This window comes from Onychostoma macrolepis, chromosome 08 (assembly GCF_012432095.1).
Source record: "Onychostoma macrolepis isolate SWU-2019 chromosome 08, ASM1243209v1, whole genome shotgun sequence".
Lineage (NCBI taxonomy): Eukaryota > Metazoa > Chordata > Actinopteri > Cypriniformes > Cyprinidae > Onychostoma > Onychostoma macrolepis.
Window position 1 is genome coordinate 6,437,162 of NC_081162.1, and position 18,231 is coordinate 6,455,392.

The 18,231-nt window shown below is 35.1% G+C and overlaps 1 protein-coding gene across 10 annotated transcripts in view; it reads right to left on the bottom strand.

The window, feature by feature from the left end:
• vps13a (vacuolar protein sorting 13 homolog A) overlaps positions 1-15,553 on the bottom strand; it is a 53,383-nt gene extending 37,830 nt beyond the window's left edge. For 6 of the 10 annotated variants that reach the window (XM_058785671.1, XM_058785674.1, XM_058785673.1 and 3 more), the window contains exons 1-19: positions 15,270-15,553; positions 13,171-13,214; positions 12,983-13,025; positions 12,762-12,857; positions 11,506-11,804; positions 11,251-11,310; positions 9,188-9,247; positions 9,022-9,102; positions 8,881-8,938; positions 8,675-8,802; positions 8,484-8,590; positions 8,221-8,392; positions 7,635-7,697; positions 7,275-7,407; positions 6,998-7,092; positions 5,472-5,614; positions 4,900-5,107; positions 1,271-1,385; positions 912-1,048 (exon numbers count right to left, since the gene is read on the bottom strand). In XM_058785671.1, coding sequence (XP_058641654.1) covers positions 912-1,048; positions 1,271-1,385; positions 4,900-5,107; positions 5,472-5,614; positions 6,998-7,092; positions 7,275-7,407; positions 7,635-7,697; positions 8,221-8,392; positions 8,484-8,590; positions 8,675-8,802; positions 8,881-8,938; positions 9,022-9,102; positions 9,188-9,247; positions 11,251-11,310; positions 11,506-11,804; positions 12,762-12,857; positions 12,983-13,025; positions 13,171-13,214; positions 15,270-15,369 — 2,142 coding nt within the window. In that variant the 5' untranslated portion in view covers positions 15,370-15,553. The remainder of the gene's footprint in view (positions 1-911; positions 1,049-1,270; positions 1,386-4,899; positions 5,108-5,471; positions 5,615-6,997; positions 7,093-7,274; positions 7,408-7,634; positions 7,698-8,220; positions 8,393-8,483; positions 8,591-8,674; positions 8,803-8,880; positions 8,939-9,021; positions 9,103-9,187; positions 9,248-11,250; positions 11,311-11,505; positions 11,805-12,761; positions 12,858-12,982; positions 13,026-13,170; positions 13,215-15,269) is intronic. The other 4 variants (XM_058785678.1, XM_058785676.1, XM_058785675.1 and 1 more) reach the window with 2 other exon arrangements.
• Between the last annotated feature and the right edge of the window lie 2,678 nt (positions 15,554-18,231).

Consider the following 18,231-nt stretch of genomic DNA (forward strand, 5'->3'; position numbering starts at 1 on the left):
TGAGAAAAACTATCCTCATATAATATACAGAAATGTAAATGTATTCACGGCAACCCGTCAAAATAAAAGTTTGGTTTCACTTGAAGACATTGGGCAGAACGTAATAGGCTACTACTACTAAAACTATTAAAACCTTATCTTTAAGGAATAATCATACAATGTCTTCAATGTTATTATCAATATTAAATTCTTGATGACTGCTAGTTGTTTACTACTAGTAGTGAACTTATTCTGATCTACTTGGCAGAATTCAAATGAGCCATTTTAATCTAGATTAATTCCAAGATTACAGTGAGATTAATCTAGATTAAAAAAATTAATCTATGCCCACCACTAATTTAAATACAATATGTATGCATATAATCATGTGATATTATAAAGACATCAAAATTAAATAATGTTAATGTACAAAATAAATGTTGACAAAACTATATGTTGTTATATGCTATTTTCTTATTATTAAAAGCCATTGCTGTCAATAGAATAAAATAAGCACTAATTATTTCATGATTTGTGGCAAAAATAATCAAAAACCAATACACAAGTTAACTCTGACAGTCCTAAAAATACATTTTATTAATTAATTAATTTTTGTGGACCAGTTTATCGCCCCATAGGGGTGCTGGACCAAGTTTGAAAAGCTCTTTTTTGCCAACTTTGAACACCAAGCTTTGGCAGTTTGCTGGATTTTTTTCTTCTCTTAATCCTGATTTAAAAACAAGTATGACTCATTGGGGAAACAATTACCAAGAAACAAGGAATTCACATTTCTTTCAATCTTTCTGTTTGTTGTTTTGCCTGATATAAATTATTTGAAGCACTTCACTGAAACCAAGCTTATTAAAACTCCCATGTCAAGTATGATATAAAATAATAAAGAACCATGTGCACTGACAGTGACATGTTTTTACCTGGAAATGACCCAAATCCAGAATGGCAAGGTTGTGTGTGGGGTCATAAAAGCCATTTTCTGGTACAATGACATATGAAGCCATGAGGTTTATCTTTAGATCCAGAACCTTCTGAGTCTCAATGATGTACATGAGTCCTGTGTACAATAAACAATACTGTTTTAGTACAAGATACTATTTTATGACCACAGATTATAAAATGTACAGATTTGAAAAAAGAAAATCAATTTAATCAACCACAAATCAATTTAATTTTTTTTTTCTTTATTGCATATTTTATTTGATTTTTTACAATAAAAGGTGGAATTCTGGAAAGAAAAGCATGTAGCAAACAAATTTATGCCTGAATCCACACACACCTGTGGAGGTCTTGTCTCTGAACTGCTCCAGCTTCATGAGGGTGGCATTGGTCAGTTCATCCAGCTGCAGGTCTTTTGGAGGCATGAAGAAAGCTGACATACTGTTCACTGTCATCTACAAAAAGAACAAACAACACTTAATATACACTATCCATTCACAGCATACAGCAGGGTTTCTCAAATGGGGTTTGTGTTGGAACTGCAAGGGGCTTGTGAGTAATTATTTATATCATACAAACGTAAAATGAAAACAATAAAATAAATAAAGCGGTCTGCACATGCATCTGCTGTAATATTGAGTCACTTATAGCATGCATTTGTGAACGCAACATGGGCCAGGACCCATTTTACCAGATTTGTCACAAGAAGAGTTTCTAAACCTATAATTGACTACCTTTAAAGAGACTTTCCTGCAGTTTTCCACAAAAAAATAAAACCTTACAAATTTAACATTTGAAAGTGAATAATTTCACATATATTTGAGTGTTGTAACTTGAGGAATTAAATAAAATTATTATAATATCAAATATTATTTTTCGCTATACAGTACAATTGCATTACAGTTGTAATATGTATATTTCTGTCTTTTTCAGTATTTTTGTTTATAATTAAGGTAATAATAATAAAAATAATCATAATTCTACTTTTCCGATATTTCTAAAATCCTACTGCCATCAGATTGTGGCAGATTAAATATTACTGCTGCTGAACTATGTAGGCAGAAAATAAAGACATTTTCAAATTAAGATTAAGTGTTCAAATTGCTATGGCCATACAGTGGGGAAAAAAATGTGTGATACCCTGCTGATTTTGTACGTTTGCCCACTGACAAAGAAATGATCAGTCTATAATTTTAATGGTAGGTTTATTTTAACAGGGAGAGACAGAACAACAAAAAAATCCAGAAAAACGCATTTCAAAAAAGTTATGAATTGATTTGAATTTTAATGAGTGAAATAAGTATTTGACCCCTTCGCAAAACATGACTTAGTACTTGTTGGCAATCACAGAGGTCAGATGTTTCTTGTAGTTGGCCACCCCTCAGGAGGGATTTTGTCCCACTCCTCTTTGCAGATCCTCTCCAAGTCATTAAGGTTTCAAGGCTGATGTGTGGCAACTCGAACCTTCAGCTCCCTCCACAGAGTTTCTATGGGATTAAGGTCTGGAGACTGGTGGACACTCCAGGACCTTAATGTGCTTCTCTTTGAGCCACTCCTTTGTTGCCTTGGCCGTGTGTTTTGGGTCATTGTCATGCTGGAATACCCATCCACGACCCATTTTCAATGCCCTGGCTGGCTTCAGTGCCCTGACGGTACATGGCCCCGTCCATCGTCCCTTTGATGCGGTGCAGTTGTCCTGTCCCCTTAGCAGAAAAACACCCCCAAAACAATGTTTCCATCTCTGTGTTTGACGATGGGGATGTGTTCTTGGGGGTCATAGGCAGCATTCCTCCTCCTCCAAACATGGCGAGTTGAGTTGATGCCAAAGAGCTGGATTTTGGTCTCATCTGACCACAACACTTTCACCCAGTTCTCCTCTGAATCACTGGCAAACTTCAGATGGGCTGTACATGTGCTTTCTTGAGCAGGGGACCTTGCGGGCGCTGCAGGATTTCAGTCCTTCACGACGTAGTGTGTTACCAATTGTTTTCTTGGTGACTATGGTCCCAGCTGCCTTGAGATCATCCCGTGTAGTTCTGGGCTGATTCCTCACCGTTCTCATGATCTTTGAAACTCCACGAGGTGAGATCTTGCATGGAGCCCCAGACCGAGGGAGACTGACAGTTATTTTGTGTTTCCTTCATTTGTGAATAATCACACCAACTGTTGCCACCTTCTCACCAAGATGTTTGGCGATGGTCTTGTAGCCCATTCCAGCCTTGTGTAGGTCTACAATCTTGTCCCTGACATCCTTGGACAGCTCTTTGGTGTTGGCCATGGTGCAGAGTTTGGAATCTGATTGACTGATTGCTTCTGTGGACAGGTTGTCTTTTATACAGGTAACAAACTAAGATTAGGAGCACTCCCTTTAAAGGGGTCATATGATGTTGCTAAAAAGAACATTATTTTGTGTATTTGGTGTAATGCAATGCGTTTATGCGGTTTAAGGTTCAAAAAACACATTATTTTCCACATACTGTACATTATTGTTGCTCCTCTAAGCCCCGCCTTTCTGAAACACGCTCAACAAAGCTGACAAAGCTCAACGTTCTGAGAAGCGAGGCATGCTCTGATTGGCCTGCTATCCAGTGTGTTGTGATTGGCCAAATACCTCAAGCTTGAGACGGAAATGTTACGCTTACCGTCTTGTGATGCCGTGTCCCCGCGCGACGACACAAAAACCCATTACAAACGAGGCATTTGTTGCATCCAGTGGGGACATAATTACTGATTATAATGACTTATACTGTTTTTTTACGCATTGCGTTGCATCAACATTACCATGTCTGCATTTGTGATCGGAGAAACGACAAATAACAAGCACTAACATTACTCTACACAGCTCAAAACTCACGTTTGAATAGTTAGTGGCAAATAATATGAAAACGTACTTGCAGGCTGTGAGTCAGAAGCGCCAGACTGTCCTTGCAAAGTTGGAATTGCCCCACTTTATAGAAACAGTCTTTGAGCATAGCTGGCAGGCTACTCCCAGGTTCAGGAAATACTCCTCCGTAAAATGTGCTGCACACACGCTAATATTTGGGTTGAACTGTTCTGGAACAGTGTTGTAATTATAACTTAACCACTGATTTCTTGTGTCCTCTTTTGGAAGCCCAAACAAAGTAGTTTCGCTTTCACAACGAAACACAGCGTCTCCAAGACATGGTGCCGGCGGCAGCAACAATACTACAGCGAGAATAAAAGTCCCGCCACCTTTCATTGCGTATACATTTGGGCAGTGTTTTGCAAATCTTCCCACACAGTGACGTAGACATGTGGGGGTGTGTTTGAATGAGCCGTTTTAGGGGGGCGTGGTCGAGTCTTAACTTTTATAAAGAATATCTCCTTGGTTTTGAGACTTTAGTCTTTGCAACTTCGGGGATCTTATCTATGCACGAACAGCTTGTAACATTTCAAAGAGAAAGGAAAACTTTAAGAGAGTGCTCCTAATCTCAGCTCCTTGCCTGTATAAAAGACACCTGGGAGCCAGAAATCTTGCTGATTGATAGGGGATCAAATACTTATTTCACTCATTAAAATACAAATTAATTTATAATTTTTTTAAATGCGTTTTTCTGGAATTTTTGTTGTTATTCTGTCGCTCACTGTTCAAATAAACCTACCATTAAAATTATAGACAGATCATTTCTTTGTCAGTGGGCAAACGTACAAAATCAGCAGGGGATCAAATACATTTTTCCCCACTGTATATGATAATATGTATTACGATTTTCACAATATAATTTTTTGACCAAATTGTGCAGCCCTAAACTGTAAAAATACTTAACTGAAATTAAATATTTTAAGTTTTACATGCATGTCATGTGACCATTAATCAACATCAGCGTGCATCACATGCAGATGTGTTGTTAAATTATTGAAATATTAACTTAATCTCAAGAAACTATTATATGTCAAAGGAGTTCAAAAGTATTTTTTTTTTCCAGTCATGGAGACATGCTCACTCACAGCATCATAGATGATCTCTAGAGGCTGGGACTCGATGCGGAGTCTCTGGTCCGCACTCGCGTCCAGTGGGTTCGTCTCAAACATGAGGTTCAGTAGAGTCAGAGTCGTATCTTTCTTCCCCTCCACATGACGTGGAGACAGCAGGATGGGGGCTGACTTGCCTCGTGGGAGACCCGACACTTCAAACGATGACAGCAGAGCAGAGATCCTGACAAGTAAAACATTATGTCACACAACCGCATGCTCTGGGTTACAGGAACTGAAAAAGGAAGTCTATGTGGCAAGACATTCTGGAGGGTTAAAAGCCAAATGTGCCACTTGTATTTCTTGTGCACATCATGTGAAATTTACAACAAGATTTATTACAGTGCAACATCTTGCCCCATCAACGTTCATTGTGAGTGCATTACTGTAAATGAGTTTTGTGCTTGTTTCACAATTAAGGAACAAGTTAAAAGTATTTATCAACAACAAGTGTGACACTAATAAGTTGAATCGAACACAGAAAATTCCTTCAAGTTAAATAAATAAAAGTGGCTGAGATGAGTGGACTTGAGAAGGGAACACAGTACTTTATTGCTTGAGCCGCAGGTCTTTGAGTCAGCATGGCTTTCAGATCAATGACGGACAGTTTGATTATCTCTGCCTTCTCTCGGCTCTCTTTGATTGACAGAGACAGGCGATTAAGCTGGAAATTTATCTTCATATTTTCAAACTGCAAACAAAAATATAAGTCAGGGGTGTGATGCTTTACATGAACAAGTTGTATAGGTTCAATGAACTGGAATTTCCTGCTTATACAAGGAGGCTAAAATTACTTCTACTGTTCAAAATTTTGGGATCAGCAAAAATCTTTATTTTGACTGTTATTCAACAAGGATGCATTCAAATGGATTATAAATGACAGTAACAACATTTATAATGCCACAAATTATTTATATTTGAAATAAATGCCTGTTGAGCATCTTCAGCATATTAGAATGATTTCTGAAGGATCATGTGAGACTGAAGACTGGAGTAATGATGCTGAAAATTCAGCTTTGATCACAGGAATTTTATTTATGTATTTTTTAAATATATTGGTAACACTTCATAATAAGGTCCATTAGTTAACATTAATTAATAATGACCAATACATTTGTTGCGGTTTTAATATTTTTAATGTTAATTACTGAAAGTTCAACTGTTCATAGTTTGTTCACGTTAGCTCAGGACAGGTCCAATAATTAATATTAACAGATACAACGTCAAATTTGAATAATGAATTAGTAAATGTTAAAACCGAGATTAATAAATGCTTTACAAGTATTTTTCATGGTTAGTTCATGTTAACCAATGTTAACAAATTGAACCTTACTGTAAAGTGTTACCAATATATTAATATAAAAAAAGTTATTTTTAATTTTAATAATAATAATAATTCACAACATTACCAGCAGACTTCTTTCAAAAAAACATTAAAAAAAAAGTTATATTTTCCAAACTTTTGAACAGTAGTGTACATATATACACATACAGTTTATATATATATTTAAGCAAATCAAGTTGGGTAAAATATCTTGCATAAACAACACATACATAAATCTGTAAAAGGATCTATTGACTTCTAAAAACTGAATTTATACACTACCAGTCAACATTTATGAACAGTAAGATTTTCAATGTTTTTTAAAGAATCCTCTTCTGCTCACCAAGCCTGCATTCATTTGATCAAAAATACAGCCAAAGCAGTAATATTGTGAAATATTTTTACTGTTTTCAACACAATAATAATAATAATAATAATAATAATAAATGTTTTTTATTAGCAGCAAATCAAAATATTAGAATGATTTCTGAAGGATCATGTGACTGGAGTAATAATGCTAAAAATTCATCTTTGAAATCACAGGAATAGATTACATTTTAAAACATTCAAATAGAAAACAGTTATTTTAAATAGTAAAAATATTTCAAAATTTTTACTGTTTTTGCTGTATTTTGGATCAAATAAATGCAGGCTTGGTGAGCAGAAGAGACTTCTTTAAAAACATTACAAATCTTACAGTTGAAAAACTTTTGACTGGTAGTTTTTGTGTTATGATTGTTTGTCACTAACATTTTTTGGCAGGTTTGGATTGACGGCTGTGTCGCTGTATCCGATGGCAGCGTATAGTTTGGCTTTCTCTGCTGGGGTCATTAGCCCATCAAAACCTGAGAGATATGAACCAGAAGGTCAATGAATCTATCAAAAACAGATCTACAAAATTCAGTCGAATTCTGTGGAATATTTAAATATTACAATGATCTGAAATTACTATCCACATACATCTTTCTGTAGAACTCTAGAGCACAGATTTTCAGTAGGAATAAACAGATACAGAGCGCAGACAAACCTCCCGTTTTGACATCTTTGATTTGTGTGCTTTCCTCTCCAGACCAGCTCCACATCCAGCCAAACCAGCCCTGCGACTGTTCTTCCTCCACCTTCACCCCAGGACGGTATATCCTGAGCCCCGCCTTTGAGGCCTACAACACCAGCGCCAGAATATACAAGAGTCAAACAGCGTAATTCAGTCAGAAACCAGAGATTCAAACCAAGACTGTTATGTTGATAGCTTCATACTCTACTAGTTGAGCTCCAGGAACACATTTCCAATGATATGGGCCACTTTGTTTTAAGGATTCAAATCCATACATTATTATACGAGTGAAATGTGACTGTGTGAGAGAGTGTGAATGCACTCTCACTTCACCTCCATCTCAGCCTGCTGTCTCGCCATTGTGATGTTGAATATATCCAGGGTTCTTTCAGTCTCCTAAAGAATGAACAAAAATAAAAAGGTTATGTTCAAAGCAAACGTTATACAAACTCAGAGCTTTCAGAGTTTTGCACGCTCGTGAATCATCTCATGAGTGCAGACATGATGTAAATAAGAGATTCATTGTGTAGTTTAGAGAGCTTCATTGATTTTAACAGAATATGTGAAAATAATGCAAAGCATGTACACTGCACCCCATAAACACAATCAAGCCTTCGAAAAAAGCAGATGAACCATCCCATTAAAAAAAGCAATATTTGCTAGTTCACAAAGACTCAAAATTCCAAAACTAAAAATAAAAACAAAGATATATTTGTCAATTCATTGTACCAAACTCCAAAACAAAACACAGCTATATTTGCTAGATCATTGTGATCACAGCTATTAAACTAAATTTTTTAATTAAAAAAAGCATCCATATGTCTACTCTACAGAAAAAAATAACAGCATATGGGTTTGGAACAACATGACAATGACTAAATAACAGCAGATTTTCATTGTGTGCTCAGTGCTCACCCACCTCAAACTCCTTTAGCAGACTCTCTGCAGGCTTCTTACTGGTGATTTTATTCTTATAGATCTCTCTGTATTTTTTCACATGTTGCCGATGGCTACGGATGTGTTGCCATGACCACATGTGAAGGCGGGGCTTGACGTTGACTTCCAAAACGCCTGTGATCACATATCGCCACCTACGATAACCACAAAAAGGTAAATACAGAGCCTCGTCAAATTAAATAATAAAGGGAATCGGTCAAGACCACAATCTCCAAATGCACTTACCACTGACGCGCATTAGTGTGAACTGCCACATCTGGACGATACTTCCTGTATGGAAGGTTACGGGTCATCATATCCACCGACCCCAACAGCTCCAGAATGCTGACGTACTAGAAAACAACAAAAAGTCAACTCACATTCAAGTCATTATCACAATCAAAATATGTCAATTATTTGTTGACTGAAGTGCACACCTGTGGCCGGCTGAGTTCAACAGCCACCTCAGGGAGGTTGACCACTAGATCCACTTTCGGTGAGGAGAAATCCACATCGGAGCGCGGATTCATGCGCAGCTTGGCTTTTGCAGATATTGGACGAAAGACTGAAGCAAAAACAAAGTTGGTTTGCATTTCATAGAGAAATCACTGTTGAATACACATGAAATAAAGCAGGGACTCACTGAAATGATAATCCTGAGGAATAGTGCTCTGGATGGCTACACTGTGCTTCAGGTGTCGCTATAAAAATGAACACACAAACAATGAAAATCTGCAATTTCTTTTCCTCAGATTAGAAGTTTAATCAAATCTGAAGACCCTACCAGAGCCTCATCAGGGTTGTGGTTTGAGTAGAGCTCTGAATTCACATTCCAGTATGCAAACAGATTGTCCAGACGTACAAGCTGAACAATGTAACAAGCGATATTAGTGAATAATACTGGTTAATTTTGCTACTCATAACTGTGAAAGTGAAAAAGACGTGTTAACCTTGAAAAACAGCTTGGCTTTCTCATCCAGAAGACATGGGTTCCAATTCTGATCAGATGTCTGGAAAATGAAACAAAAATGTTATAATACAGAGACAGTTTTAAATCTAAAATCTGATTGAATGAGCCATGTTTGAAGCCAGTGTAAAATAGTCACACTGCCTACTCATGTTTAGTAGCAAGAACATTTAAGTGTAATGTACAGCCTCTCATGGTTTATTGTAAATCAGAGTCTATTAGAAATCACACAAAAGCATGGCTAGGTCGTATTTCACCCCAAAATCTAAGGTGAATAAAGGGGAAAAACATACATAAAATAAAATATTACAAGCTAACATATTTTATATTTAGATTAATGTAAACATATTAATATAAATGTTATATGTATACAGAAAAATTATTATTTAAATTTTATAATTTATAGAAAATATATGTACAAAATGTTACATTTTAATTCAATATTATATTGTATAAATATTTTCTAAATGCAACATAGAATTTTTTATATTATGTATTAATAAGAAATAGTATAAATAATTTTTTTTAAAAGAAGAAGAAAAAAGGCTTTATTTTATTTTTGCAAAATGTACTTTTTTCCCCTCTTGATTTTGGTGTTAAATATGGCTAAGAGATTCAATAATCTCATAATTGAATCAGTTTATTTATGGTTTTAATTATAAAGTGGGGGAACTATGATGTCACTTTGTAGGTGAAAACCCGGAAGCGAGTGCATTTTAGCGCTTCCGGTTCCATCGTCCCAGAGTCAATGGGTTTTTTGAATGGGATTTTGGTAAAATCCCTTAAATAAGGTCCGTGGTTCACACAAGCTCAAGATACTTTCACGTTTTATTCTACGACATAAAACACACCAGTTACACCCCACTCGTGATTTTTACGTTTCTTAAAAAAGACGGTTGCTAACAAGTTGCTAAATGGGACTACAGGCGCTGTCGGAGACAATCAACGTCATCACGCCGAACAGTTTATCAATTTAGTATTTTCCAGTTGTAGTATAATTTATAATACAATTAATTTTAGGATAACCAATGAATAGTTTACAGCATTTTATATTGTTGTTCGACAATGTTTTTTTGCTTTGCCCCGAAATGCGACAAGTCTTCGGATGGAAGAAGCTCTTTTATCGTTTACTGATGCGGAGACTCTGGGTTCGTACTACAAGGTTAATTCATATTACGATTATTACATGTAAACACCACATTTACTGGCTTTACGTGGTGAAAGTGAAACTTTAATGATGCATAATGCTTAAAGCCACGTCAAAATAAATGTGTATGGCGGCATGAAGTTGTTAGAAAGAGATTGTAGAAGCAAGGATAAAATAACATTTTGTGTACCCACCCTAACAAAATGATAGCTGAAATGTGGTACTTTGTTCACTAAAATAAGTTTAATCTTACCATATCCAAAGACTCGCTCACTGTTATTTAAAAGATTAAATACGCGGGGATACGTTTTTAATTAAAATATTCATATTAATCAAGGATTTATTGACTTTTAATGCACCTTATTTTGAAATGCACAGAAATATCTGCTTTAAATGTCCTTTAGTTAAGATTACTTCATTTATTCACTATACTATTTATTATTAATGTCTCATTTCAGTTTTATTTTGGCTCTAGTTTTGTTTTTATTCCAGTTTATATGAAAAGGTTCATGTAGTGTGGATTAAAAGTCATATACAGAGTAAATACGTTTCACTGAACATGTTAAAAATAAGTTTGAAACAGTTGTCGGGAGCGCTGTGGTGGTGACACTGAAGGCGAGCGACTGTGGTGCTGTAGTTCCTTTATAGCCTAAGTTTAGCTTTTTAGTTTGGGTGCTTTTATTTAGGCTTCAAAATTCATCAACGTTATATTATTTTGTGAAGATTATCTTGTTGGACAAAACGTGTAAGTTTCATGAACTATGATTGAACACAGAGCTTATTTTTTGCGATTATCCAAAAGCCTATGGAAAAATCCTATTGGCTTTTTGTCGAGGAACCAGTTTCATGCTAACCGCCGATCCGCCTACAGAGATAGTTCCCCCACTCTATTGGCATACCTGGAGACTGAGGTTCTGCAGGGACACTCCGAATGAAAGTGGAGCATTGGGATTGGTGACCTGAACACATGGTTAACATTGAGAAAGCTAGGGCAAATTTAAGTGATACACACAGAACAGACTAAAAAGTCTTCTTCATATCACTCAGCAATAAAGCACATACAAAGACGTAAACACAAATGAACATACAGTATATTGCAGGTTTTAGTATATAAAAGCTCCAAGCTGAAGAATGTAAATGTCAAAAGTACTCACATCATCCTCGTAGCGGACGTGTATGTTGGAGATCTTCACTTGCAGGTTTTTGATCACCTGTGTAACCAGTTTCTCCACAAACGTGTCCTGCTTCTCTGCCTTTGGATTCTCTGAATACAAGAACACAAATGCAAATTCACAAACTACGTTACCTGTCTCCATGTAAAACCAAAGTGAGCTCAAATGATTTACTGCACCTTTTTCTGCTGCTTTCTGTTTGGTCTCCTCGATCCGCTGCAGCTCCCTCTGCCGAGCTTCCTGTAGCTGTCTCTCCTCCTTCTCTGCGTCATACTTTATACCTGCATTAACAGAGATGCATGCAGTGATCTTCTGTGAGATCTGGCATTAAAATAAGTGTCATGCTTCATGAAATTAACAAATAATAATATGTCATATCGTGAGGTCACACAATTTTCCTTGCCGTAAGGCATTATGATTTTTTAAAGCTGCTTTAGAACAATATTAAATAGAATTGAACTGAACTGTAATCCAATTAGGATAGATTCTTTTACCCCGAAACACTAGAAGGACCAACCATAAGAGTAAAATGTGGTAAAGTCTGCCAGATCTTGGACTGTTTCTGGCTGTGATTCAGGCACAATGTAATGCGGTTTTTGCAGTAAGGCAGTTATTGAAGAATGAGACCGCCAAGAACTATACTGGACTCGAAAGTGTATGTGTGTGTGTGTGTGTGTGTATTTACAGTAAAAACAGTAATATTGTGAAATATTATCATATATCTTGAAGTGTAATTTATTCCTGTGATCAAAGCTGAGTGTTTAGCATCTTTATTCCAATCTTCAGTGTCAAATGATTCTTCAGAAATTATTCTAACATGATGATTTGACGCTCAATAAAAAATAAAATAAAAAAACATTTCGTATTTTGAATATGTTGAAAAAGTTTTGCTACTTAATATTTTTATTGAAACTGTGAAAAACTACCATTCAAGTTTTGGGTATTTAACATTAAAATAATAAATTAATAATAACACTTTTTAAGCATCAATAATAATTTAGCAGGAAATCATTGTATTAAAACGATTTCTGAAGGATCATGTGACACTGAAGACTGAGGTAATGTTGCTGAAAATTCAGCTTTGCATCACAGGGATAAATTACTTTTCAAACTATTTTACAAAAGAAAACAGTTATTTTAAATTGTAATAATATTTCACAATATTGTTGTTTTTACTGTATTTTTGGGGAGCATTAGAGGTGTATTTATGGATAAGGATTATCAAACTCAGCTCTTACTAGCTGTAGGCACGATGAGCAGGTAAACTTCATCTAGCGTGGCCTCCACAGACTGAGTGTACAGGTTCTTCCAAGGGATCTTCAACTCCAAACGACCTGACAAAGACAGAAACATTCACCGAATGAGCTCAAATTTTACTTCATGCCACGGCAGCGCACATACTGGTTTTACAAAGCAACATCAGCAAACCATCCAATGCATCACACTGCACTTCTCTTACCTATGTGCCCTGCTCTGACTTTGAAAGGAATGTCCAGTTGACTCTGTTTCAGAAATAAAAGTCACACAAGTCAAGGAAACGCAACTTAACGCATTAGAAAAATTCATCGAAAGGTTTTCTCAACGGATTTCCTGTACAACAAAATGACATTACAGGACATAGCCAACAAGAAACGTAAAGCAACATACCAAGGCATTTTCTTTTATCTCAAGGTTTCTTAATATGGCATCACCTGCAAAAGAAACATTGTGCTGAATATCACCAGCCTTTGTCTAAAACAATTCATATATCACAGAGCAAATATTTACAGTTGTATTAAAAGCTACTTATCAGTAAATCAATAAGCCACATGGCACATTATAAAACTCTACAGGATGGAGGAAGATTAAACATCCCTGTATTCCTCTTTCCTTGTGTTGTTGTTGACGAATTTAGCATTCACTACAATGAATGAATCAAGTGAGACTATTCTAGCCCCTCGTTTTTTCTTGCTTGTTTTCAAACTTTGCTATTAACAGAAACTGGGAGTTTATATAGTAAAATAATTATACTTTTTCACGATTTAGCATTTTAATTTAGTTCTAATATAATTAAAGAATTATAAAATAAGTCTGTATTCTGTGGCCCCCTTGTTAATCTGCTGAGGCCCCCAGTGGGGCCCGGGCCCCTGGTTGAGAACCACTGGACTACAGGATGGTTTCAAAACGATTTTCAGCTCCATCTATTGACTCTGATCACAGACAGAATGTTTCACAATGTTGTTGACATATATATATATATATATATATATATATATATATTTATTTTTAGTCATTTAGCAGACGCTTTTATCCAAAGCGACTTACAAATGAGGACAACAGAAGCAATCAATTGTAGTATTAAAACAACCAAAACAGATCTAAAACTAAAAGCTAAACCTTATAAATACTATATATACACACACATTTTAAAATAAAGAAATTAAATAAAAATGACAAATGCATACAACAAAATTTCAAAACTTAACATTTAAACGAAAACAAAAAATAAAGCTAAAAACAATTCAAAATATTAAAGAACAAAAGGTGTAGGAGTTTAATAATGATTCGAACATAACACTAAGCCAAACACCAAAAAACAACTGCATATATGTATATGTACAACCACACACACACACACACACACATATATATATATATATATATATATATACACACACATTTATAAATTCAATATATATATTCTTTCATTTCCATGTAGTTTGTTGAAGTACTAAAATAACTCAAATTAAATAAAACCAAAACTTAATAAAAAATATATATATTATATTATTATTATTATTATTATTATATCATATAATAAAAAATGATCGGACCTACTTAAAGTGACAGATTGTAACAAACTGTGCAACTTTTTCATAAATATCTGACTGTATTAACAAAACGTAGTGATGGAGCAGTGAAAACTTAAAAAAAGAGGAATATTTATTTTAACCTCCTCAATTTTTACAGAATATAGTAGAAATGTTTGTTAACAAGTTACCTACAAATAATACTTGTAAATAATGTATTAATTTTAGTTAATGTTAGTATTTAATATCTACTAATACATTATTAAACTCAAACATTGTATCTGTTATTATTTAAGACACATATATAATGTTTAACTTTTTTTAAAGAAAGCGAATGAAGAGAAATGAAATGAAATGGTATTGTGTTGCAAAATATTGCCGTCCTAATCTCTGATCAGTGTCGAAATGAATACATTCTGGTTTTAGAAACCAAAGACAGTTGTTTTGTCTCAGTGAAATGCATATAAACAGAAGTTGCATTCAGTGTCTCAGAATGAAAGTGAATTACTCTCCACTCTTATCCAGTTAGAAGAAGCTCACCCGAAAAGTGAATTACTTTCCTGGTAATTCTGGCCTTAACTATCATTGTGAAGAAGCAGCTGGACATTTTTGAGCCACATGGGACTGAACAGATGACAGAGTTTACATGTGGGCTTGAACTATCCCAGTCAAGGTAATTCAGAGTAACAAATAATTACCCGGTGTATCCTTCTGAACTATTTAATCCAATCTATTTAAACCACCAAATTACGCATGGCTTAGCTTTAAGTTAAGGGTTACTGTAAACGCATGTTCAAACCTGTACTCAATGTCAAAGCATGACTGTCAGATTCCAGCGGAAGGTCGAGCTCACTCTTTCAACGTATGTTTGTGTACAATCATGAAGGTACACAAACACGTTTCTGGAGCAAATCAAACAGCAAAGAAGCATTAGGATTTGACACCTGGCACGTTTACCTCCCCATATGCCGAGGCTGAGCTGCGAGCTGTCGAGGTTCACCACATAGTCCCCCAGAAACCTGTTCAAGACATCGACCACCACTGACTCAAACACCATCTTCACGTCCTGTTCACACAAACATCAGCATGCTTTCCTTCGTCTGCGATTCGTGGACCACCCGAGAATGTAGTTGTATTTACTGACTGTCCCGTTTCCTGAAATAAACATCACTGGAAGAAGGACTGGGAGGTACTAAGCACACTTCGCTGCTCTCCCTGCGCGACACTGCCCTCTGCTGCTTGACATCCTTCTCTTCTTCTTCTGCTTTAACTGCGGTTGACATCCTGCGCCACAGACACCTCCGCATCGCGTCAACCTCGATCACGTGCGCCTCGTGAGCCAATCACGCAATGGCTCGTTGAGCTTCAGTAGGTAAATAGGAAGTGATATAAAATTAATCGCACAATGTTTTTATGTGTGACCCTGAACCACAAAACCGGTCATAAGGGTTTATATACATCATCTGAAAGCTGAATAAATAAACTTTAGTGAATTTAAGTTGGTACAGTATGTTAAACATAACATAAAAATATGGTTAAACCATAAAAATATGGTTTCAGTACCGTATATAAAAACAATACAGGTATAATCTGAAAACCCAAGCCTTGTGCATTATAGGGAATACTATTTAGAGATTTTTACAGTTGGTTTGATACCTTTATCTCAAACAGTGTCATAGTTTAATGAATTTAAGTAGGTACAGTATTTTAAACATATCAAAAATATGGTTTCAGTACCGTATATAAAACAATAAAGGCATAATCAGAAAAATAAGCCTTGTGCATTATAGGGAATAATATTCTGAGTATTTTACTGTTGGTTTGATACCTTTATCTCAAATGGTGTCAGAGTTTAATGAATTTAAGTGGGTGCAGTATATAAAACATGAAAAATATGGTTTTAGTACTGTATAAAAACAAAAAAAAGGCATAATCTGAAAAACCAAGCCTTGTGCATTACAGGGAATAATATTTAGAGATTTTTACAGTTGGTTTGATACCTTTATCTGAAATGGTGTGAGAGTTTAATTAATTTAAGTGTGTACAGTATATTAAATATATGAAAAATATGGGCTCAGTACAGTATATAAAAAACAATAAAGGCATAATCCGAAAAAAAACAAGCCTTGTGCATTATAGGGAATAATGTTCTGAATATTTTACAGTTGGTTTGATACCTTTATCTCAAATGGTGTTGTCGTTTAATGGATTTATATTATTGCATACATTAAAAGTTGTAAAATTATTATAAAACACATAAAATGTTAATTCCAAAAACGGAGCCTTGTGCAATAACAGGGATGTTTTTCTGAACATTTTAGTATTGGTTTTATAGTATAATGTCATGTAGTTAAATTGTTTAATTAATTTATATGGTTAATTAATTTATTTATTTTTTCTAGAAATTAAGCCTTGTAAAGGGCATAATATTTATCTATATCTGAGTTAGTTTGGGCTCAAAACATAACAGGCGCAAAGAGTTTAATTGGTATGAAACCGATTGTCTAATGAATGTCAAACGTCAAACTAACTTCACCGCCGTTATTTGGCTGAGATACAACTATTTGAAAATCTGGAATCTGAGGGTGCAAAAAATCGAAATATTGAGAAAATAGCCTTTAAAGTTGTCCAAATGAAGTTCTTAGCAATGCATATTACTAATCAAAAACTAAATTTTGATATATTTACGGTAGGAAATGTACAAAATATCTTCATGGAGCATGATCTTTACTTAATATCCAAATGATTTTTGGCATGAAAGAAAAATTGATAATTTTGACCAATACAATGTATTGTAGGCTATTGCTACAAATATATATCTGTGCTACTTATGACTGGTTTTGTGGTCCAGGGTCACATATATATTTTTACTGTGTTTAATTTATCTCGTTGAATGAATCTGTAATGTCAAAGTTGGACAGGCAGTGGTTAAACTTAAGAAAGGCATACATACAATGTCTATATTTAAAAAAAAAAGAAAAGTGGAAGCTACTTGTGAGTTTGGGTTTTTCGTATCTGCTGTTTTCATTTTCAACATAATTTTAAACATGTCATACATTCTTAGGTCAAAATGCAAAGTGGAATTTCCCTGCTCTTCGTCTTAAATGAATGGTTCACCCAAAAATGACAATTTGCTGAAAATGTAGCTACTCACCCTCAGGCCATCCAGGAGTTTATTTCTTCATCAGAACAGATTTGGAGAAATTTAACATTTCATCACTTGCTCACCAATGGATCCTCTGCAGTGAATGGGTGCCGTCAGAATGAGAGTCCAAACAGCTGATAAAAACATCACAATAATCCACAAGTAATCCACACCACTCCAGTCCATCTTTTTTTCAAGAAACAAATTCATAATTTAAGTGTTTTAACTTTAAAGCATTGCATCTGGCCAATATAGGAGTCCATAATCCATTATCACTTCCTTCAGTGAAACAGTCTGTCCTTTCTTGTCCTCTCACATAAAAATCTCCCACATATTTGTTTAGAACTGTTTTGGACTGTTTTCACTTGTAAACGGTGCTTGATCTATGCATATTTCTCTCCTGATCCAACTTTTTTTCCACTGGAGAAAGCAAAATTATGGATAGAGCACTCATATTTTATCCTGAAACAATGTTTTTAAGTTAAAAATGCTTAAATTATGGATTTGTTTCTTATAAACACACAGCTTTTCACTTCATAAGATGTTAACTGATGGACTGGAGTCACATTGATTACTTGTGGATTATTGTGATGTTTTTATCAGCTGTTTGGACTCTCATTCTGACGGCACCCATTCACTGCAGAGGATCCATTTGTGAGCAAGTGATTTAATGCTCAATTTCTCCAAATATGTTCCTATGAAGAAACAAACTCATCTACATCTTGGTTTTAATTTTAATTTTAGTGTAAAAAAACAAAACAAATCTTTGTTTAA